This window comes from Moschus berezovskii, chromosome 7 (genome assembly GCF_049115385.1).
Source record: "Moschus berezovskii isolate FMDL1 chromosome 7, NW_MosBer_1.0, whole genome shotgun sequence".
NCBI classification, from domain to species: Eukaryota; Metazoa; Chordata; class Mammalia; order Artiodactyla; family Moschidae; genus Moschus; species Moschus berezovskii.
In genome coordinates this window covers 7,077,856-7,102,318 of record NC_142466.1, presented here as the reverse complement: position 1 = coordinate 7,102,318, position 24,463 = coordinate 7,077,856, and the positions used below count along the sequence as shown (strand labels likewise).

The 24,463-nt window shown below is 42.5% G+C and overlaps 1 protein-coding gene across 1 annotated transcript in view; it reads left to right on the top strand.

The window, feature by feature from the left end:
• Positions 1–653: 653 nt before the first annotated feature.
• Positions 654–24,463, top strand: part of LOC129557471 (kynurenine/alpha-aminoadipate aminotransferase, mitochondrial-like) — a 33,871-nt gene continuing 10,061 nt past the window's right edge. Inside the window, exons 1-12 of the mRNA XM_055428016.2 lie at positions 654–763; positions 1,000–1,108; positions 1,643–1,811; positions 2,817–2,949; positions 6,294–6,368; positions 11,745–11,954; positions 12,979–13,044; positions 14,069–14,151; positions 14,598–14,694; positions 15,442–15,503; positions 15,770–15,834; positions 20,188–20,294. Of these exons, the coding sequence (XP_055283991.1) occupies positions 1,042–1,108; positions 1,643–1,811; positions 2,817–2,949; positions 6,294–6,368; positions 11,745–11,954; positions 12,979–13,044; positions 14,069–14,151; positions 14,598–14,694; positions 15,442–15,503; positions 15,770–15,834; positions 20,188–20,294 (1,134 nt within the window). The 5' untranslated portion in view covers positions 654–763; positions 1,000–1,041. The remainder of the gene's footprint in view (positions 764–999; positions 1,109–1,642; positions 1,812–2,816; positions 2,950–6,293; positions 6,369–11,744; positions 11,955–12,978; positions 13,045–14,068; positions 14,152–14,597; positions 14,695–15,441; positions 15,504–15,769; positions 15,835–20,187; positions 20,295–24,463) is intronic.

Here is a 24,463-nt window from a genome sequence, read left to right as displayed (position 1 = left end):
ATTTTAAAAATAACATATAATGAAAAACAATCTGAAAAAGAATATATATGTTTAACTGAATCACTTTGTTATACACCTGAAACTACACAACACTGTAAATTAACTATTTTCAATTTTAAAAAGAAAAGAAATTTTGGGGTCTTATCCCCTAATACTTACAAGTGTGACCTTCTTTGAACAGAGTCTCAATGGAGGTAACCAGGTTAACACAAGGTGATGAAGGTGAGCCCTGGTCTAATGAGACTGGTGTCCTTATAAAGAGTTTGAAAGCAGGGGCGTGCACACACAGGGAGACGCCATGTGCAGATGAAGGCCGACATCACGGTGATGCAGCCACAGATAAGGAATGTTCAAACATACCAGCACACCACCAGCACCTAGGAGAGAGGCCTGGAACAGATGCTGGGTCACAGGTCTCAGAGAGAACCATGCCTGCCGATGCCTTCACCCTGTACTTCCAGCCTCCAGACCTGTTCTCTGTCTCCATCATCACTCTAAACGTGATACAGCTCCCAGCACAGAGGAAGCACTCAACAAATATTTAGAGAATGACAGAGTCCAGAACTCGTGGCCCTTTAATTCATTCTGCCCCCAGGAGTCCTAAGCCAAGCCTTTAAAAGGCAGCCTGAGCTGCGAAACTTGATCACTCATTCCACAGCCTCAGGAGAGTTTCTCCTGCAGTGGCTCCTGACAATTTCAAAGTCTGGTCTCTTTGATTTTCTAGCAACCAATCATCTCTTCAGATTTCAGCTTCTGACCTCAGGTGAGCTGTCCCTAGTTTAGCCCTTGCCGCCTACCCTTTCCCACCACACTGGCCATTCTCTGCCTTGAATTTCCAAGCACAACCTCAGGTCCCCCGCATTCCAGTAGCTGCTCTGATGGGCAGAAGGGGACACGAAGCCTGACCATGTGAGTGGGACTGACCAGCAGCAAAAGAGATCTTTCCTGGGAGAGAATTAGGTGGCAGGACTGACATGGATCCTTGGTTTGTTTTCCTAGTCTTCAACCACCAAAGGAGGGGCTTGGTACTTGGAATCCAGAATGAATTACACACGGTTCATCACAGCCAAGAGTGCGGCCAGAAAACCTTATTCCATCAGAGTCATGTGTGAGTTCAAGCTGTGCCCCTCCCCTCCAGAGTGGAAGTGGAGGGGGTGCTCCCACAAAGCAGCCCCAGGCTGGGTGAACGTGGCTCTGTGCAGACTTGACACAGAAGTCAGGCTGAAATAGGCAGGAGGGCAGTAAATCAACAGAGAGCCCAGGCCGCGGTGGGCACGTCCCGGTTAGGGTCCAGGACGCTCTTCTGGGCACAGGAGCTGGGGTTCAGCACAGCCTGCAGGCGCGTGCAGAGCAGGGAGGGTGGGTGCAGGACAGAAGCGGGTGCAGGGAGCCTGGTGAGCCGGAAGGGCCGAGTGGAGGGGGTTTTCTGTTGCTGTGTCCCTGGCTTGCTGCTTGATCAGGCGGCCTTCTTAGCTGCACCTGTTGATTCCTTACTTCCTCCACCAGTGAGGTCAGCTCAGAAAAATTCGTCTTCTATGCTTCTTTCAGAAAGCTTTGTTGCCTTTAATGCAGCATACTGACCATCTCCGCTTATGAAAGTCTTCACTGAAAGTGTTTCTTCTTCTCTTCCATGTTGTTTAAGATGAGAAATTGGCCAAGGCCCCGAAATCTGTCATCTCCTTGGCAACTGGAAATCCAAACCCCAACATGTTCCCTTTCAAGACTGCAGTTATCACCATAGAAAATGGGAAAGTTATCCAATTTGACGAAGAGTTGATGAAGAAAGCACTGCAGTATTCTCAGAGTGCTGGGTACTGATCAAGAGATAATTTAACTTACTTGATTCATTTTCATGAGTAATGTTCTACAGTCAGCTGACAATGTTACTTGTGTCTTTTTAATTGGATAGTCAGTAGGTAGGAAGGTTTGAGGAAGAGTTGTTAAAGAGAAATTAATGCAGCAAGGATACTGACAGCTTAACACCCCTACTGATCACTTCTAAAGCATACATAACTAGGAGACGGAGAGAAGGCTTTTGAAGGAGATATCATTTGAGCTGAGACTGGGGTGGGGGGGGGATGAAACAGAATAAAAAGAGAGAAGATAAGCTAACTGAAGAAGCAGGGTAGGAGAATGAGGAAAAAGATGATCCAGGAAGCAACCATTTTATTTCCTGGGGGAATTTTTCACTAATTATGTTCCCATTCTAAACAGGCAGCTGTGCAAATATATTGCCTGAAGTTCAGATGTGTATAGTTTCATAAAGGCAAATGAAACAAACATTCAAAGGCTTTACTTATCTGGTTTTCTTCCAGCGATGAAGGGTAACCTATAGAGTGTCAATTATACATTAAAGCCTATTTCCTCTGTGATTAAAGAACAAGGCATGTTGGGTGAATAAGAATTATATTGTATACAATGTACACCTAGGTTTTTCTTTTCATGATGCAAAGAACTTAACCTGGATTTCTAAGTATCCTAAGAAAATCTTCCTAAGGAAAACAAAACAAAAAGAAAAGAAATATAAATGGTACAGGGATAAATAAATAAATAAAAAGTACAGGCTTTGGAATAAGAAAGCTGTGGATTCTAATCTCAGCTCTTTTACACCAACCAATTAACTTTTGTGGATTTCTTAATCTCTAAGTCAGGAGATTTACTTGTCTTTTAAGTAAAGATATTAATATTGTCAAAAAGCATTTGAAGATTTTTAACTCAAATGTGTAAAGTGCCTGGTGTGAAGTCACCATTTAGTTGCTGTCTACTAGTATTCTGATTTTCACTACTGTCAATTTTTAAATGCATTTATGCTTTAGAATCCCAGAGCTGTTATCCTGGCTAAAACAGTTACAAGTAAAATTGCACAATCCGCCAACCATCCATTATGCACCCAGCCAAGGACAGATGGACATGTGTGTCACATGTGGCAGCCTAGAAGGTCTCTGTAAGGTAAGACGAGGGGAAGGGCACCCTTGGCAAGAATCTGACATGTGCACCCATACAGCCATCTCTCCCTTAACCACAGAGCAGCATGTTTTGTGGGATACCAAGTATTCACTAGAATCATAAGTAGGACTTGAAGACATTCACCAACCTGATTTCTCGTACACAGAGAGCCCAGAGCTCTGAGTCCTTAGGACAAGCTTCCCTGCAGCTTAGTGAGCACAGATCAGTTTCCTGTGGCTCGGAGATTCAGGCCACGTTGAGTTAGGCTGTGGTTATGTCCGTATGACTTTTTAATTCCTCGAGGGTGTGTCCTGAGCCTCCTGAGATGAGGCCTCACCCCTTTGTGCGTCTGCTGATGTCATCGTCTGTACCAGCTGCCTCTTGTGCCCCGGCTCCCTCTTGGCTGTGCGCCTCCAGATCTAAGGCTACGTCTGGTCTGTGGCTGACCTCTCCTCTGGGAGAGTCTTCTCTCTGTCTCTCTCTGTCGGTCTCTCTCTCTGCGTCTCTCCTGGATTCCAGGAAGTCCACAGAGACAGTCACCACTGGGTATGCCCATTAAAGAGACTGTGTGTACAGTTCTCAGTTTCATATAGCTTTTATTTTTCTTGAAAATTAGTCTGGGATAAGGAGGTTCTATATTCAGTCTTCACATTGAGATTGAAGTTTGACTCTTGTTTCTATCAAATCAGAGTAGTTTTCTTGCTCTTCTTTTTTATGTACATGTGAAAACTACAATCTGGTTACTTTTAATAAATTTCACTTAAATTATTATTACATAATATATTAAAGTAATAACACTTTATAATTTTCCTCCCTTTTTCTGTACTTAACTAGCAAAAAGACAAGGATTAAGCACTGTTTGAGTTTTTCTCTTTTTTTTGAGGAGAAATATTTGTGATGCCCAAGATCAGTAGGAAAAAAGTTCTTTTCACTGAAATACTTCTAGGAAGTTACACCATAGCCTTTTTCTCCCCCAGAAACTTGCTCTGGAAAGTTTCTTCTTTGTCTGTCTCAACATCAGTCATATCAAAGAGGAAGACAGCACATGTGGCCAAAAACATCAGTAACTCACTGGCTCACAGCCATGCAGTTACAGAGGCCTCCTGGGAAACTGGTTTAACATTTCTTCCACTTTGCTCTCCAGGATAAAGATAATTTTAGGTGCACAAATCTCAAATAATAAACAGCACTCACTCCTCATTTAGGATATTGGACTTTGTCATGTCCCCTTACCAAGACAGGAAATGTTGGTCATGAGGTTTTCATCTGATCCATGGACTATACATGGATTTGCTTGGTCCTTGGAGGGCCTGTAAAATGTAAATCAACTAACTTGTGAGAGGAGGACTGTGTTTGTCATAAAATGCCTAAAGCTCATAAGGAATAGTAAATGGAATATCCCAGGCCAAATCGGGAAAGCAAAGTCAGATATTCTGCCTCAATGGATACTGGCCATGATGTTTATCAAGAGCTCTAGGTTGTTAAAATGACACAGACGAGAGGCTTGACCTGGGGATGATGAAACATCCCAGGGTAGGAAAGGATGGTTCTGTGCCTTGTGTAAGATTAGTTGGAACGGACCCCTCTGAATCAGGCAGGGAAATCTTTGTCTGGCTCTGCTGATGTCCTGAGGCATCACACTGTCCTCAAGATCCGCTCTGATTTGCAGGCCTGGTCTCCCTTGACCTCCGCGTCTCCTGAGCCCTTGCTGAAACCGTCCTTTCTGGAACACTCCTCCGACCTTGCCCTGCCCACCCTAAAGTGTCCATGGTTCACAGGAGCCCCGCAAGACTGGGCCTCAGACCTCTTCCCTTCCTGCACACAGCTCCCCTGGGCATCACGCCAGGTGACCCTGCCCACGCCTCCATCGCCAGGCGCCCTCCACATCCACGTGTCCACCGCCCCCACTGGCCTCACCCCAGGCTGTTTCAGCGGCACCTCACACCAAAACACACTCAGCTGCTTCTCCCTCAGAAACAGACAATACTGGGGGTGGTGTCCATGAATGACGCCCGTCCCATCACCTCCTTACTGTCCAGCCAGAAGTCCAGAGGCCCCTCCTTCCCCACTTCCCTCAGCCCACACGTATGTCCCTTGCCCCTGGTTTCCCAGATGCCCCTCACCTCTCTTCAGTTCCACCACCACCCCCCCATCCAGACCACCCTTGCCTTTCCCTGGGACTGCAGCAAAAACCTCCCAAGCGAGCCGAAAATCTTCCCAGACCTGTATTCTCACCCCTCTCTGATACTTTGATTTTGCAGCCAGAATGACCTTCTCAAATGCCGGTCTGCTCTCATGACTCCTGGGTCCCGCCCTCTACTTAAAACTCTCGCTGGCTCGCTGCTCCAAAGGCCTCCATGGGATGCTGTCTGCCCACTTCCTTCTGACCTCCCTCCACTCTGCTCTTCACACTCCACCTCGAGCCGCAGGATTCTTTCGGTTTCTCAAATGTGTGCCTGTCGTCACCTCTTCCCCAACTCCTCGCTTCCTCAAGGAAGCCTTCCCTGAATACCCCAAGTCTGCTGAGTGCCCCAGTCCTCCTACAGCGAGCACCTGGAACACGGGCATCACGCAGTAGCGCTTCTCACTGATTCACAGGCATGCTTACCTGAGTGGTGCCGAGCTCAGTGCTCCAGCACCTTCATGAGGGTCAAACCATCCCGTATAACCTCCACCTTCTCTCCATCCATTACACAGGCCCGGCTTAAACAGAGTCCAACTTCTCAAAGAAAGCGTAAATGTGTTTAGGATCCAAATCAGTTCTGTTATTTTTCAGTGTAGAAGTTGAGAACAAAACCGACCCTTGTCTGATTGTATACGTAGAGCTTCAGTGGAACTCAGCTTACACGCTGTCTATGGCTGCGTTCTCACCACGAGGCAGAGATGGGTGGTGGCAATGTGGAAAACTTGCCAACTCCTACTCTGGAACCTTGAATGTGAAAGTCGCTCAGTCATGTCCAACTCTTTGCGACCCCATAGACTATACAGTCCATGGGATTCTCCAGGCAAGAATACTGGAGTGGGTAGCCTTTCCCTTCTCCAGGGGATCTTCCCAACCCAGCGATCATACCCAGGTCTCCTGCATTACGGGCAGATTCTTTAGCAGCTGAGTAACAAGGGAAGCCCAAGAATACCGGAGTGGGTAGACTATCCTTTCTCCAGATGATCATCCTGACTCAGGAATCAAATCGGGGTCTCCCGCATTGCAGGTGAATTCTTTACCAACCGAGCCATCAGGGACACCACTCTAGAACCCTAGTGAGCTCAAAAAAAAAAAAAAAGTTGGAGGAGGTGTTCTAAGACTTGAAAGTATATTTTCCAAGCTAACCTGTGTTTTTTTTTGTTAGGTGTTTGAAATGATCGTTAATCCTGGAGATAACATCCTTGTAAATGAACCTATTTATTCAGGGACAATTCATGCTGTGAGTACATATTCTTACAAAAGGCAAGTCTCTTTCTCATAATAAAGAAGGAGAAACCACCGCACCTTTAAGATTATCTGCCCACTGAAAAATAAATAGCTTCTTTCGTAAAGACAAGTTTTAGTATAAGGAAAGTATGCTAAACATACCCTCTGATTTATACATTTCTTTGGACAAAATCTAAATGTAGATGTGCTAATATTCAGTCAGGCAAAATCATGTCCCATTTTCTTAGTTTTTCACTTGAAATGCCTTTTAATTTACAAAGACATTTTCTATTACTGTCTATATTGCCACATGTCTAAGACAAATCATATGTCAGTGTAATATAACTAAACCTACCAGTATGACCAGGACTTTCATATCTAGTGTTTATTATAAGACTCTAGACCCAGAATAAGGAGGCAGAGCACCTGCTCTGCTGGGCCCTGGTCAGAACTCAGCACTGTCTGGGACACAGTACTTTGGGGTTGATGTGAACACAGTCAGAGAAGCAACCAGATTCACAAAGAATTGGAAATGAGACCATACGTTGAATGTTTTTAGGAACCATGCTCTTCTCCGCAGAAAGAGGAGATCCACAGGGACATGAGGATTGTCCTCAACCCCATTAAAGTTAGCCGTGTCACAGAGGAGTTAGATTTGGCAGAACTGGAACCAAAGTGTGGAAGCAATTTCAACTCAGTGTACCAACTTTCTGGAGAAGGAAATGGCAACCCACTCCAGTGTTCTTGCCTGGAGAATCCCAGGGACGTGGGAGCCTGGTGGGCTTCCGTCTATGGGGTCACACAGAGTCGACTTAGCAGCAGCAACTTAGCAGCAATAGCAACTTTCTAACCATTGGTCTTACCCACTCTCTGAAGAATAAAGCAGGCCCATCATTGCAGGCGCTCAAAGAAAGCAGCCAGACACAAAAGAACAAATATTGTATGATTCCCCTTATACAAAATATATAAAACAAGCAAATTCATAGACACCAGAAGTTGATTAGAGGTGACCACGGACTGGGGAGGGGAAAATGGGGAGCTGTTGCTTAGTGGGTATAGGGTTTCTGTTTGGAGTGATGAAATGATTCTGGAATTGATAGTGTCATGAGATGCACACATTGTGAACACAGTTATTGCCACTGAATCACACACTTTAGAATGGCACAGTTTTTAGTAATACATATTTTACCACAACTTTAAAGTGAAAGTGTTAGTTGCTCAGTCACGTCCGCCTCTTTGTGACCCTATAGATTGTAGCTCCCCAGGCTCCTCTATTTATGGGATTCTCCAGGCAAGAATGCTGGAGTTGGTTGCCATTCCCTCCTCCAGGGGACCTCTTGACCCAGGGATTGAACCTGTGTTTCCTGCATTGTAGGCAGATTCTTCACTGGCCAAGCCACCAGGTATGCTGTGCTTAGTCACTCAGTCATGTCCGACTCTTTGCCACCCCATGGACTGTAGCCTACTAGGCTCCTCTGTCAATGGAGATTTTCTAGGCAAGAATACTGGAGTGGGTTGCCATGCACTCTTCCAAGGGAATCTTCCTAACCCTGGGATCGAACCAGGGTCTCCTGCATTGCAGGTAGATTCTTTCCCATCTGAGTTACCAGGGAAGCCCTCAAGGGAAGCCCTTTTAAAACTAAAGTAAAATAATTGCCTTTTCTTTGTGATTGGAGACTAATTATTAACTACTTTCCTAAACTCATAAGGCATTAGATTAGACAATGCCTATACGTGTAAAACGTGCATCTATGTAAATAGCTGGATGCACATACATTATCACATGCCAAAACACAAATCCGTACCAGCCTCTGAGGGAATAGGCTGAAGTTCCATGTGCATTTATCTCATCACCCAACATCAACTTCTTTTATTCATGTAGATGTGCTTGGAAAACCTAAGATCTTTTAAATTTGCTGCAAATATGGTCTAGACTATTCTCAGTCCATAAGTATACATTTGACCTCTACTAATTATGTTTGCTTATCCCTTGAAAACTATTTTTCTGAGAAGCTAACCTCAATTATTATTATTTTTAATTTTATCGAAATATAGATTATTAACGATGTCATTTTAGTTTTAAGTGTACAGGAAACTGATTCAGATATATATATATATATATATATATATATATGCACGCATATATATATAATACATATCTGTTCTTTTCAGATTCTTTTCCATTATAGGTTATTATAAGACATTGAATATAGTTGCCTATGCTATACAGTAGGAGACTGCTGTTGATTTTATATATTGTAGAATGCATATGTCAAACCAAATTCCTACTATATCCCTCCCCACGTTTCCCCTTTAATAATCATAAGTTGTTATGTCTGTAAGTCTATTTGAGATTACATATGTAAGTGATATCATATAATATTTGTCTTTCTTTGATTTACTTCACTTAGTATGATAATCTCTAGACCCATGTGACTACAAATGGCATCATTTCATTCTTTTTTATGGCTGAGTAATATAGAAGTAGTCCTTCTTCAATGAACAATGTAAAGAAATAGAGGAAAACAACAGAAGGGGAAAGATTAGAGATATCTTCAAGAAAATTGGAGATATAAAAGGAATATCTAATCCAAAGAAGGGCACAATAAAGGACAGACTAAAGATGTTGTAGAAACAGAAGAAATCAAGAAGAGATGGAAAGAATAAACAAAAGAACTGTGCATTAAAGATCTTAATGACCCAGATAACTATGATGGTATGGTCACTCACCCAGAGCCAGACATTCTGGAATTTGAAGTCAAGTGGGCCTTAGGAAAGCACTGCTATCAATAAAGATAGTGGAAGTGACTATATAAGAGTTACTTATAATCCTAAAAGAGTTATGCAATCAATATGTCCACAAATTTGGAAAACCTAGCCATGGCCACAGGACTGGAAAAGCTCAATCTCCATCCCAGTTCCCAAAAAGGGCAGTATTAAACAAAGTTCAAATCATCAGACAACTGCACTCATCTCCCACATTAGTAAGGTTAGGCTCAAAATCCTGCAAGCTAGGCTTCATCATTATGTGAACCAAGAACTTCAAGATTTTCAAACTGGGTTTAGAAAAGGCAGAGGAACCAGAGATCAAACTGCCAATAATGCCTGGTTCATAGAGAAAGCAAAGGGATTCCAGAAAAACACCTACCTCCGTTTCATTGACTATGCTAAAGCCTTTGACTATGGATCATAACCAACTGTGGAAAACTCTTAAAGAGATGGGAATACAGACCATCTTACCTATCTGTATGCTGGTCAAGAGGCAACAGAACCTTGTATGTAACAACTGACTGGTTCAGGATTGAGAAAGGAGTTCAACAAGGCTGTTTATTGTCATTTTGTTTATTTAACTTATACGCAGAGCCCATCATGAGAAATACCAGCCTGGATGAGTTACAAACTGGAACTGAGATTGCCAGGAGAAGTATCAACAATCTCAGATACGTGGATGACACCGCTCCAATGGCAGAAAGCAAAGAGAAACTAAAAAACCTCTTGATGAGGGTGAAGGACAAGAGTGAAAAAGCTGGCTTAAAACTAAATGTTAAATAAACCAAGATCATGGCATCCAGCCCTATCACTTCATGGCAAATAGAAGGGGAAAAGGTGGAAGCAGTGACAGATTTCCTCTTCTTGGGCTCTAAAATCACTGCAGACGGTGACTGCAGCCATGAAATTAAAGACGATTGCTTCTTGGCAGGAAAGCAATGAAAAACCTAGACAGTGTGTTTAAAAGCAAAAACATTACTTTGCCGACAAAAGTCTGAATAGTCAAGACTATGGTCTTTCCAGTGGTCATGTACAGTTGAGAACGCTGAGTGCTGAAGAAGTGATGCTTTTGAACTGTGGTGCTGGAGAGTCCCCTGGACTGCAAGGAGATCAAACCAGTCAATCTTAAAGTAAATCAACCCTGAATACTCATTGGAAGGACTGATACAGAAGCTGAAGCTCCAATACTTTGGCCACCTGATATGAAGAGCCAACTCACTGGAAAAGACCCTGATGCTGGGAAAGGTTGAAGGCAGAAGCAAAAAAAGGTGACAGAGGATAAGTTGGTTGGATGGTATCACTGATGCTATGAACATGAACTTGGGCAAACTCCAAAAGATGGTGAGGGACAGAGAAGCCTGGCGCGCAGCAGCCTGTAGAGTCCCAATGAGTTGGACACAACCTGGAGGTTAAACACACAATATTCCACTGTATATAGGAACCGCATTTTCTTTATGCATTCATCTCTCAGTGGACATTAGGTGGCTTCCATGTCCTGACTATTGTAAATAGTGCTGAACATTGGTGTGGATATATATTCTTGAATTATCCAGAAGTGGGATCACTGGATCATATATGTAACTCTATTTCTAGTCTGTTAGTGAACCTCCATACAGTTCTCCATAGGATCTATATGATTTACATTTCCATCAACAGTGTAGGAAGGTTCCATTCTCACCAAACCCTCTCCAGCATTTATTGTTTACAGACGTTTTGATCATAGCCATTCTGACTGATGTGAGATATGCCTCATTGTAGTTTTCATTAGCTTTTCTCTATAATTAGCAATGTTGAGCATCTTGTCATGTGCATGTTGGCCATCTGTATGTCTTCTTTGGAGAAATATCTATTTAGGACCTTTGTCCATTTTTGACTGGGTTGTTTTTCTTTTTTTTTTTTATATTGAATTGTGTGAATTGTATAATTTGGAAATTCATCCCTTGTTCTAAATATGTCCTCCAAATCCATAAGTTGTCTTTTCATTTTGTGAATGGCTTCCTTTCCTTCTTATTTACTAAGTCTCATGTTTTTTCTTTCATTCATCCATAAACATAAAATATGAAAACACAAGTCTTTCACAAAACTCTGTAAGCAAGGCCACTACTTTTGACTACAGCCTCTGCAGTCAGTACAGTATTGAAATACTTGCACACCCCTTGCGGAGCCATGGCCCTGATGCTCCTTGGTGCCCCAGCACCACCCTGGCCCCCCGACCCCTCTCCTGAGGCCGCCCTGAGCCCCCACAGTGCAGCGCTAATGCTGGCATGGCAGGGGGTCTCCAGGGCCCCATCCCACCCTGCTCTGTGTCTGTTGCCCCCAGGCTACACCACTTGTCCAATATTCTGAGTATCACCTCTGCTTATAACTTTTTATGTATTAGCATCACAGGTGCTTTCTAAGATTGATTTCCTTTCTCAAAATCATTCTCTAATAAACACCTATTTTATGAACCAGTTCTAATCATAATTGTGAAGATAATGCAGTGTGGGCATAGAGCTGAGGGAAGGTTTGCATTTAAGGGTGTAAATGGTAACATTCTCCTTAGTGTAAGAACCCTTGACACGGATATTTTGTAATCATGTCTCAATCTTAGATTTACTTTTCTCTGTGTATTTGACAGCTGCAACCCCTGGGCTGCAACATGATTAATATTTCCAGTGATGAGCACGGGATTATTCCAGACTCCCTCAGAGAAATACTTTCCAAATGGAAACCAGAAGATTCAAAGGACCCCGAGAAAAACACCCCCAAATTTCTTTACACTGTCCCAAATGGCAGCAACCCTGCTGGGAACTCATTAACAGCTGAGCGCAAAAGGGAAATCTATGAGGTATTTTCAAGAAGGTGTTATGTGCGTGTGTTCTTGTTTCCTTCTGACTCTTTAGAAGAGGGCTCCCAAATTCCTTCTCTGCTTAGCCTCTTCCTGTCAAGGAAGATGATTTTTAATAAAAAGAAGCCATCTATGCGAGGGTCGCCACAAGTTTAAACACAAGAATTTACTACAGTCTGGTTGACTATGATATGTTTCTTTCCCTTTAATTGATATTTTCACTGAAAGAGATGCTATTCTTGGTGGGATGTTACACTCACCTCTTACAGCCGTCTCTTCCTTCTGTCTTCTCTTCATCCCCCGCCTCCAGCCCATACAGTAGCTCCTACCACCCGTGTTAAGCAAACCCACCGTCTCCTCAGACACGCTCCCTCCCTGACCTGTGAGCCCCTCAGAGCTGCCACCCGACCCCCACAGCAGCCCTTGACATCCTTCCTGCTCTAGCGTGGCTTACAGTGCCTCCTCCCGCCGCTTCACCTCACTGCAAACAGTATCAAAAGTCCGCCGCACGCAGTGATGGAACCCGGGCCTCTGTGTAAGCTTAGGGCCTCTCATACCCTTCCTTCTGTCCCTTAAACATCTATGCCTTCTAGAAACTTCTGTCCCTGAAACACACCTAGTACTTTCTGACTCCAGGGCCACTGCTCCCTGCTCTCTCAGTCTAAACATCTTCTCCCCCAGCATCTGCACAACTGATCCTTCAGGTCAGCCTGAGCTCCCCTGGAGCTTCCCTGTCTCTCTCTCTCTCTCAAACATCAGCCTCTTCAACCATCTGCCGGGCCCTCAGAACCTCCCACCTAATCCTGCACTGGTCACTATCTAGGAGCTCAGGTTCTGTCTTTATCACGAGAATCTAAGTTCTATGCAGACAGAGCCTTTAGGGCTGGTTCGCCCTCCTAGGACAGCGGGGACTCAGTAGTTGCTGGGACGAATGAATGTGTGCGTACAAAGAACTCTGATTCCAAGTGATTTTCATCTTAGATAACTCTTAAGAAATAAATATGCTCCTTTAACCTTTTTGTAGCTCGCAAGAAAATATGACTTCCTCATCATAGAAGATGATCCTTACTATTTTATGCAGTTCAACAAGGTAAGTGATGGTGTCAACTCAGCCCACAATCAGAAGATGAAGTGTTGTTAATGCACCTGATCGGATATTAGCCTGGCTGCTGAATATTTTCATCTGTGGTATTACTGCTTATTCCAGAAATTCCCTACTTTTAGAACAGTGGCTGGCTCTGTGCCAGGCACATGGAGGAAGACATGGGTCCTTTTGACTCCAAATCCAGATGGTAGCTTCTTAAACATTGTACCAGGGATGTGGAGTGGGTGTCTCCTGGGGTGTCAGCCTCAGTCTCTCAGGGAGGCTGATGGGCTGCAGGACTTGGGAGCTGTGTTCAGAGAGAAGGCGGAGGCCTGTGCTCAGTCAGTGATGTAACTGTGAGCAGAGGGGGGCGTTCCTAGCATCATGCTCCCTGCATGCCATCCCTGTCGCATAGGGACAGGAATGCACCTGCACCATAAAGGGCTTCTAGATCCTTCCCCAGTGTCCATGTGCACCCTGTCCCCGAGCATCATTCCCAGGAGACAACAGCAATGGCACAGACTCCAACACCCGGTTCCTCAAAATCTAACACTAGAATTGCTCTCAGGGCTGCAGAGAACAGACACATGGATTCAGTCCCCACTACAAATCTACTGAAAAGAAACACAACTCTTGGCTTTTTATCTATTTGCCTGACAATCATGTCTGCCTGCCACCCACCCTAAACACAACCATGGCCCCCTTCCCTGTGGGCATTTACTTTGACATAAATGTGGAAGGTTCAGCATTGCAAGCTGACTACATGGCTCATCTTCATTTATACTTTTTCAGGGTTTCTAGCTGTTCTAAGGGTCAGCATTCCCTTTCTAAACAGCCCTGCATGCTGATGACCCTCTTTGTTGTGGTCTTTTCCAAACTAGTTTTCCTGGACTCCTTCCTGGAAAACTGTTCATCCTGGATCTCAAGCCTTGGGACAAGGAGGTCCTATGTGAAGTTTCCCCACTCTCTGCACAAAGTAGGGATACAGCCTCTAACAGATATAAATACTGTATTTATCTTCTATTTCAAGCCCTGGGCACCGACATTTCTCTCCATGGACGTGGATGGGCGTGTCATCCGAGCTGACTCTTTTTCCAAAGTCCTGTCCTCGGGGTAAGGCCCTGGCTCTGCCTTCAAGCTGCAGATAAAGGTGACAGGGTCTGCCACTCAGCATCTTTAGTGCAGACAGTTCTTCTCACTTAAGATGCTTCTATACACTCACCTTAACACATCTGTTTGATTATTACTGTTAGTAACAGACTTTTCTCCTAATCCATCCTCAGTGGTCAAATTAAGTCATAAGTATAGGAGGACTGGTCAGGTTTGTGGTTGCATGTATGAAAAAACACATTTAGAAATACATGGTCAGATATGCATTCTATTTTAAGTGTACAGTTAAATGTAAATGTGTACTTTAAATAAGAAGTAGTGTTACTAGAAGGTGTTAACTTTCTAGCTTCCTTTGTCCCCAGGTTACAACCTCCTTCCCCATGAAATCAGTAACGTGATGTTAACTGATGTAGCAGGATTGGTAATATGCCTTTTCCGTCTTTGTGCAGGTTGAGAGTAGGGTTTATAACTGGTCCAAAGCCCTTGATTGAGAGAATTGTTTTACACATACAAGTTTCAACAATGCACACCAGCACTTTTACTCAGGTAAGGACAATTTAGGAAACAGGAATGTTTAAAATCCGATCATAAAGTGGATGCGGGCAAACAAGACAATGTGAAGGGGTCAGGGAGCGGGGTCACTGACTGCCTCTCTATTTTCCGCTGGGCTGAATTAGAAGATCAGATACCGCAGATGCTTGCTCCAAAAGGCAAAAGAGATTCAAATACACCCGAGCTGCTTCAAGGTGTAGACCAGGCTCCTAGAGTCAGAGATCTTATTCATCTTGTGTCCTGGCATCTAGCCCAGGAACCCCATAAAAACTCATCAGGACGGAAGAGGTTTGCTGAAGTCACACACCATTATTTCGAGAGGCCATGCAAGGGCAGCAGTTACTGAATGGATCTGGGCCTGGACACTCTGACTTGAGTCCAGGATCTGTGACCAGCAGGGATCACAGGAAATTTAACTTCACCTAATGCCTCAGTCTCTATATGAGTAAAGAGAAATAGCGGCCTGTCTAATAAGGGTATTGCAAAGACAAACTGTGCTGAAATATATGGTACAGCAGTTTCTTGGATATACCAAGGACCATAGAAATATTTCTTATTTTCAGTGTTATTGTTGTCATTGTTATTAAGCAACACTGTTATAAGTCACTGGCCCTATAAAGCTTGGTGCAGCTTATTGCATCTTCTTAGTGTGGTTTATACATAATCAAGAGTGACTTGCTGTTACATTTGACAAAAAGTACATTTAGAGGATGAACCTTGTTACTGTCTCATGCCTTTTAGCTCCTGGTATCACAGCTTCTACATCAGTGGGGAGAAGAGGGCTTTCTGGCTCACATTGACAGGTACTGTATTTTAGGTTCCATAATTTATATAGAAATGGACTTCAGTTGATTAATTTTCTGTTTTGAATTATTCCAAAATAATGGAAAAATCACAATGATACCAAGTTTACTACCTGACAGGTCAAACAAATATGCTCTATTCCCGCATTGAGTTTCAACATCTTCATCAAGATACAAAATAGATTCTTATAGACTGGACTCCAGAGCCTTTGGGTTTCTGCAATCAGTGTAGCAAACACATCTCTTTCATTGCTTTCTTCCTCTAGGCTTACCGATTTCTACCGGAAGCAGAGGGATGCATTACTGGCAGCAGCAGACAAGTGGTTAAGTGGTGAGTGGAACATACATCCTGTCCTGGGATGAGCAGCAGTCCTTGTATGAGTGAGTGATATCACAGAGTATTGTTAATAATCCTGGGGAAGGAAACAGGGTCCAGGCCTATTCTGGTCAAGAAAATGTTACTCTAGGGCTTCCCAGGTGTGCAATGGTTAAGAATATGCCTTGCAATGCAGGGGACACCTGTTCAATCCCTGTTCTAGGAAGATCCCTTATGCCCCAGGCAACTAAACCCAAGCACCACAACTATCAAACTGGCACTCTAGAGCGCATGCTCTGCAGCATGAAAAGCCACCACAGTGAGAAGCCTGTGCACTGCAACTAGAATAGCCCCTGCTCGCCACGGCCAGGGAAAGCCCACATGCAGCAACAAAGAGGCAATGCAATCAGAAATAAGTACTCTTTAAAAATGGAAATTGTACCCTACAAATAATGTCAGAAGTAACAGCAATAACCCTCCCACAGTTACAGCATTTCCACCATACCTGACTGCTGCACAGAATCTGTGGTTTAAGAAGAAAAGACCAATTAATCCAACAATCAACCAGCAATAAGCTGCTGAGAGCCAATAATCTCTGAACCAAAAAGGTTTTCAAAATGTTGTGCCGAAGAGAAGAGGAATTGGGAAATTGACAACATAATACTTCCTGACTTAATAAAAACAAAATACTGCAATCTTTGGCAGGTTTTTCATTACAGATGATATGACTTTTAATCATTAACCTCATTTATCTACTATCTAATAAGAAAGCAAAAACAAGACCAGGAGCAGACTGTGGCTCAGATCGTGAACTCCTTATGCCAAATTCAGACTGAAATTAAAGAAAGTAGGGAAAACCACTAGACCATTTAGATATGACATAAATCAAATCCCTTATGATTATACAGTGGAAGTGAGGAATAGATTTAAGGGACAAGATATGATAGACAGAGTGCCTGATGAACTCTGGACGGAGGTTCGTGACATTGTACAGGAGACAGGGACCAAGACCATCCCCATGGAAAAGAAATGCAAAAGAGCGAAATGGCTGTCTGAGGAGGCCTTACAAATAGCTGTAAAAAGAAGAGAAGCGAAAAGCAAAGGAGTAAAGGAAAGATATAAGCATCTGAATGCAGAGTTCCAAAGAATAGCAAGGAGAGAAAAGAAAGCCTTCCTCAGTGATCAATGCAAAGAAATAGAGGAAAACAACAGAACAGGAAAAACAAGAGATCTCTTCAAGAAAATTAGAGATTCCAAGGGAACATTTCATGCAAAGATGGGCTCAATAAAGGACAGAAATGGTATGGACCTAACAGAAGCAGAAGATATTAAGAAGATGTGGCAAGAATATACAGAAGAACTGTACAAAAAAGATCTTCATGACCAAGATAGTCACGATAACGTGATCACTGACCTAGAGCCAGACATCTTGGAATGTGAAGTCAAGTGGGCCTTAGAAAGCATCACTATGAACAAAGCTAGTGGAGGTGATGGAATTCCAATTGAGCTATTTCAAGTCTTGAAAGATGATGCTCTGAAAGTGCTGCACTCAATATGCCAGCAGATTTGGAAAACTCAGCAGTGGCCACAGGACTGGAAAAGGTCAGTCTTCATTCCAATCCCAAAGAAAGGCAATGCCAAAGAATGCTCAAACTACCGCACAATTGCACTCATCTCACACGCTAGTAAAGTCATGCTCAAAATTCTCCAAGCCAGGCTTCAGCAATATGTGAACTGTGAACTCCCAGATGTTCAAGCAGGTTTTAGAAAAGGCAGAGGCACCAGAGATCAAATTTCCAGCATCCGCTGGATCATGGAGAAAGCAAGAGAGTTCCAGAAACATCTATTTCTGCTTCATTGACTATTCCAAAGCTTTTGACTGTGTGGATCACAATAAACTGTGGAAAATTCTGAAAGAGATGGGAATACCAGACCACCTGACCTGCCTCTTGAGAAACCTGTATGCAGGCCAGGAAGCAACAGTCAGAACTGCACATGAAACAATAGACTGGTTCCAGATAGGAAAAGGAGTACGTCAAGGCTGTATATTGTCACCCTGCTTATTTAACTTATATGCAGAGTACATCATGAGGAACGCTGGGCTGGAAGAAGCACAAGCTGGAATCAAGATTGCTGGGAGAAAGATCAATAACCTCAGATATGCAGATGACACCACCTTTATAGCAGAAAGTGAAGAGGAACTCAAAAGCGTCTTGATGAAAGTGAAAGAGAGAGTGAAAAGGTTGGCTTAAAGCCCAACATTCAGAAAACAAAGATCATGGCATCTGGTCCCATCACTTCCTGGGAAATAGATGGAAATATATTGGAGACAGTGTCAGACTTTATTTTGGGGGGCTCAAAAATCACTGCGGATGCTGATTGCAGCTATGAAATTAAAAGACGCTTACCCTTTGGAAGGAAAGTTATGACCAACCTAGATAGCATATTAAAAAGCAGAGACATTACTTTACCAACAAAGGTCCGTCTAGTCAAGGCTATGGTTTTTCCCATGGTCATGTATGGATGTGAGAGTTGGACTGTGAAGAAAGCTGATCGCCCGAAGAATTGATGCTTTTGAACTGTGGTGTTGGAGAAGACTCTTGAGAGTCCCTTAGACTGCAAGAGATCCAACCAGTCCATTTTAAAGGAGATCAATCCTGGGTGTTCATTGGAAGGACTGATGCTAAAGCTGAAACTCCAATACTTTGACCACCTCATGCGACGAGTTGACTCACTGGAAAAGTCTCTGATGCTGGGAAAGGTTGGGGGCGTAAGGAGAAGGGGACGACAGAGAATGAGATGGCTGGATGGCATCGCCAACCCTATGGACATGAGTTTGAGTGAACTCCCGGAGTTGGTGATGGACAGGGAGGCCTGTCGTGCTGTGATTCATGGGGTCGCGCAGAGTCGGACACGACTGAGGGACTGAACTGAACTGAATAAGAAAGCTGGTCGCCGAAGAATTGATGCTTTTGAACTGTGGCACTGGAGAAGACTCTTGAGAGTCCCTTGAACTGCAAGGAGATCCAACCAATCCATTCTAGAAAAGATCAATCCTGGGTGTTCTTTGGAAGGACTGATGCTGAAGCTGAAACTCCAATACTTTGGCCACCTCATGCGACGAGTTGACTCACTGGAAAAGACTCTGATGCTGGGAGGGATTGGGGGTGGGAGGAGACGGGGACGACAGAGAATGAGATGGATGGATGGCATCACCGACTGGATGGACATGAGTTTGTGTGAACTCCAGGAGTTGGTGATGGACAGGGAGGCCTGGCGTGCTGTGATTCATGGGGTCTCAGAGAGTCGGACACAACTGAGTGACTGAACTGAACTGAATGTTTTCTATTGCTAATTTGATTTCAGGATAGTTTAGATTTAATTTTCTATTAAGGAAGAAAGTAAAATGAACTTCCTGGCTTTAATTACACCACTAAAAATGCCTTTGGCAAAAATAACAGTAAATACACAATGAAGTGAAAGTGGCTCAGTCCGACTCTATGAGACCCCATGGACTGTAGCCCACCAGGCTCCTCTGTCCATGGGGTTCTCCAGGCAAGAATACTGGAGCAGGTTGCCATTCCCTTCTCCAGGGATCTTTCCAACCCAGGGATCAAACCCAGGTCTCCTGCATTGCTGGTGGACTCTTTAGGACTCAGCCACCTGGGAAGCCCTAATACAAGGTATCAATTCCTTATTTCCATCATACCTTCTTCCCTATGAAGTCCTGGTAAAAATACAATTAGTATTTTTTATAAGAGTACTATTTTACCACCCTGTAAAGTTGAAAAAAGGCTTTTAAGCAACAGCAAATTTTTATTTAAAAATGGTAATAATTAAAATCAAAATAATTTTCTTCCTTCTTGGTTTCTCTATCCTTATATTCAATGAAACATAAAGCCTACAAATGCACCCAGAATTCCTTAATTTTAAGTATTACTTTTATAACTAATTACATTCTGATAAAAACTTCATTATATTTCTGAACAATTTACTGAAACGCTAGTAAGATTCTAGAAGGAGTTGAGGAATCCTCTCCTACAATTTGAAAGAGACATGTGTGTCTTAGGGACAGCTCTAAGGAAGAGAGATGGGCATGACACAAGAGTTCCTGAATAGCTCTAAAATCCACTAAAACCCTAAATATACACATAAGTCCCCTTTTTCCCTTTCAAAACTTCCCCTCACCCTTTGAAATAAAACTCAGAACATCTAATTTCAGGACTCATAAAAATATATTTTTAAAAATTCTGTCACTGAAGGAATTTTTTTGGAAATGCTAGCTTACAGTTACTGTCATTTAAGTGATATAACTGACATCATGAAAACTGGACTCAGAAAATATTTCTTCTCTTCTTTTCTTTGTAGGTTTGGCAGAATGGCAAGTTCCTACTGCTGGAATGTTTCTGTGGGTGAAAATTAAGGGCATTCGTGATGTAAGAAAACTGATCGAAGAAAAAGCCGTTAAGAATGAGGTAAGACATGAGGAAAAGCTAAACTTTTTCTGTAATTTCTTAATAAAAGTTATAAGATGTTTATTGTTGCCAACTAGCACAAGGCATAACATTTGCCTATCAGATACATTATTTCATTATTAAGATCACGATAGATTTTGGGTTACAGAATTAGTCTCCTAACCAGGGAAAATACAGTCATTCAGCTCAGCTTCTGGTTAGCTTAGTGGCCAAGAGCACAGTTTCGGGAGCCAGAGTCCTTGGGTGTGAATCCCAGCTCCAGCCCTTCATGATATGTGGTGTTGAGTGAGGTGTCCTCCTTGAGTCTCATCTGAAAAAAGGAGATAATAGGAATCTCTCCCTCTTAGGACTGCTATGACGAAAGGAGTTAACATGGAGAAAACTCCTAGACTAATGCCTGGCACATAGTAAATGCTTGATAAGTGTTAGCCATTAGTATTTAAAATAGAAGGTTTTTCCCTTATGAAAGTAAAGCATACCCAGGGTGGCACTGTACTTCATTAAAGCATGATGGCACTTTTTAATTTTTATATTGAGGTATAGTTGATTTACAGTGCTGTGTCAGTTTCAGGTATACAGAGAACTGATTCAGTTATACATATGCATATATTTATGCTTTTCAGATTCTTTTCTCATATAGGTTATTATAAAATACTGAGTCAATTCCCTGTGCTATACAAGTAGGTTCTTATTGATTATTTTACATATGGTAGTGTTTATATGTTAATTCCAAACTCTCGATTTATCCTTTCCACACACACCCCCAACATTTCCCCTTTGGTAAACCTTTCTAAATCTCCGAGTCTGTTTCCGTTTTATAAATAAGCTCATATGGATCATTTTTCTTAGATTCCACACACCATTTAATCACATATTTATTTTTCTCTGTGTGATTTCACTTAGTGTGATAATCTCCGGGTGTATCCATGCTGCAAACGGCGTTGTTATACTCATGTTTAGGGCTGAGTAGTAGTGCCACATCTTCTTTATCCTTCCTCTGTTGATGGATATTTAGGCTGCTTCCACACCTTCACTACTGTCTATAGTGCTTCAGTGAACAGTGAGGCACATATAACTTTTTGAATTCTGTTTTTCTCCAGACATTTTCCCTGAAGTGGGACTGCTGAATCATACAGTAGCTCTATTTTCAGTTTTTTTAAGGAATCTCAATACTATTCTCCATAGGGACTATACCAATTTACTTTCCCACCAACAGTATAGGAGTGTTCCTTTTTCTCCACACCCTCTCCATCATTTATTGTTAGTAAAATTTTTGTTGATGGCCATTCTGACCTGTGTGAAGTCACTCCTTATTGTAGTTCTGATTTTTCATTTCTCTAGTAATTAGTGATATTAAGCATCTCTACATGTCCTTTTTGGCCATTGGTATGTATTCTTTGGAGAAATGTCTATTTAGATTTTGGTCCATTTTTTTATTGGGTTGTTTGATCTTTCTGATACTGAGCTCATGTGTTGTTTATATATTTCGGAGATTGATCCCCTGTCAGTCACATTGTTTGAAAATATTTTCTTTCATTCCACTGACTGACCTTTTATTTTGGTAATGGTTTCCTTTGCTGAATAAGCTTTTAAGTTTAATTAGGTCCTATTTGTTTATTTTGCTTTTATTTCCCTTACTGTAAGAGGTGAATCCAAAAAGATATTATTGAAATTTATGTCAGAGAGTGTTCTGCCTATGTTTTCCTCTCAGAGTTTTATAATTTCTGGTCTTACATTTAGGTTTTTAATAAATTTTGAGTTTATGTTTGTGTATAGTGTTACAGAATGTCCTAATTTTGTTTCTTTATATGTATCTGTCTGGTTTTCCCAGTATCATTTATTGAGGAGACTGTCTTCTCTCCATTTTATTGTCTTGCCCCTTTTGTCATAGATTAATGGATCATAGGTGCATGGGTTTATTTCAGGGCTTTCCATACTGTTCCATTCATCTATATTTCTGTTTGTTTGTTTTTTTTTTTCACTAGTACCACACTGTCTTAAGTACTGTAGCTTTGCATTATAGTCTGAAGTCAGGGACCCTAAGTCCTTGACCTCCCTTTTTCTTTCTCAGGATTGCTTTGGCTATTTGGGGTCTTTTGTGTTCCCATATATATCTTAAGATTTATTTACTCTATGTCTGCAAAAAAAAAAATGTCATTGGCAATTTGATAAGTATTGCATTGAATTTGTAGATTGTCTTTGGTAGTATAGTCATTTCAACAATATTGATTCTTCTAGTCCAAGAACATGGTGGTGTATCTTTTCATCTGTTTGTGTCATCTTTGATTTCTTTCATTAGCATCTCGTACTTTTGGAATTCAGGTCTTTTGAGGCCTTGGTTAGGTATGTGCTATGCTGCGCTTAGTCACCCAGTCATATCCAACTCTTTGCAACCTCATGGACTGTAGCCTGCCAGGCTTCACTGTCCATGGGGATTCTCTAGGCAAGAATACTGGCGTGACTTGCCATGCCCTCTTCCAATAGTTAGGTATATTCCTATGCATTTTATTCTTTTCGAAGAGATGGTAAATGTGATTAATCCTTAATTTCTCTTTCTGATCTTTCATTGTTAGGGTATAGAAGTTAACAGATTTCTATGCATTAATTTTGTACCCTACAACTTTACCAAATTCATTGATGAGCTCTAGTAATTTTCTAGTAGAATTTTTAGGATTTTCTATATATAGTATCACGTCATCTGCAAACAATTTTAGTTTTACTTTTTCCTTTCCAATTCAGATTCATTTCTTTGTCTTCAATTTGATTACTGTGTATCTCAGTGTGTTCCTCCTTGGGTTTATCCTGTATGGGACTCTGCACTTTCTGGACTCGGGTGAATGTTTTCTTTCCCATATTAGGGAAATTTTCTGCTATTTTCTCTTCAAATACTTTTTCAGGCCTTGCTCTCTCTCTTCTCCTTGTGGGACCCCTATAACACTAATGCTGGTGCATTTAAAGTTGTCCCGGAGGTGTCGAACTGTCCTCAAGTCTTTCCATTTTTTTCCTTTAATCTGTTCTGTGACAGTGATTTTCACTATCCTCTCTTCCAGCTCATTTGTTCATTCTTCTGCCTCATTTATTCTGCTATTGATTCCTTCTAGCGTATTTTCTTTTCAGTTATTGCATCGTTCAACTCACTGCTTTATGTCTTCTAGACCTTTGTTAAACATTTTTATATCTTCTTGTTCTGTGACTCTATTCTTTTTCTGAGATCTAGAATCATCTTTAGTATCATTCCTCTGAATTTTAGGGGGGTAGATTGCCTATCCCCACTTCCCTTGGTTGTTCTGAGATTTCATCTTGTTCCTTCATTTGGAACATATTCCTCCACCATCTCATGTTGTCTAACTTTCTGCCTTTGCAGTTTTCATTCAGCAGGTTGCAGGGTTGTAGTGCTTCTTTGCTTCTGGTGTTAGCCCTCTGGCTGATGAGGCAGGTGTAAGATACTTATCCAGGCTTCCTGGTGGGAGGGGATGTTTCCTGCCCACTATCAGACAGGGCCATGTAAAGGGGTGTGTTTAGAGGTAGTTGTGAGCTCAGGAAGATTTGAGGCAGTCTGTCTGCTTATGGGTGGGGCTGTGTTTCCATCCTATTGGTTCTGTGACCTTAGGTATCCCAGCACTGCCGCCACTGTTGGGTGGGGCCAGGTCTTGGTGTCAGGGTGACAACCTCTGGGACAGACCATGCCAATGAGTACTCCCCAGTACCACTGCCACCAGTGTTTTTGCCCCCACATTAAGCCACTACTGCCTCCCACTCACCACCCACCCCACCAGTAGACCCACCAAGACATACAGATAGGTGTAGCCCAGGCTGCTGTGAAGTCACTGCTTTTACCCCTGGGTGCTCGCACACATGAAACCTTCTTTGTGCCATTCAAGGGTGGAGTTTCTGTTTCCTTCAAACCTGTGGAACGCCTGCAATCACGCCCTGCTAGCCTTCAAAGACAAATGCCCTAGAGCTCCTCCCCCTGATGCTAAGGAGAATCTGGTGGGGGTCTCAGAACTCTCACTCCTGTGGGAGAACCATTGAGCTGTAATTGTTTTCCAGCTTGTGGGTCACCCACCTGGCAGGTTTGAGATTTGATTATGTCACAAATGCACCCCTCCCAGCATCTTGCTGTGGTTTCGTCTTTGACTCTGAATGTGGAAATATCTTTTTTCGTGGGT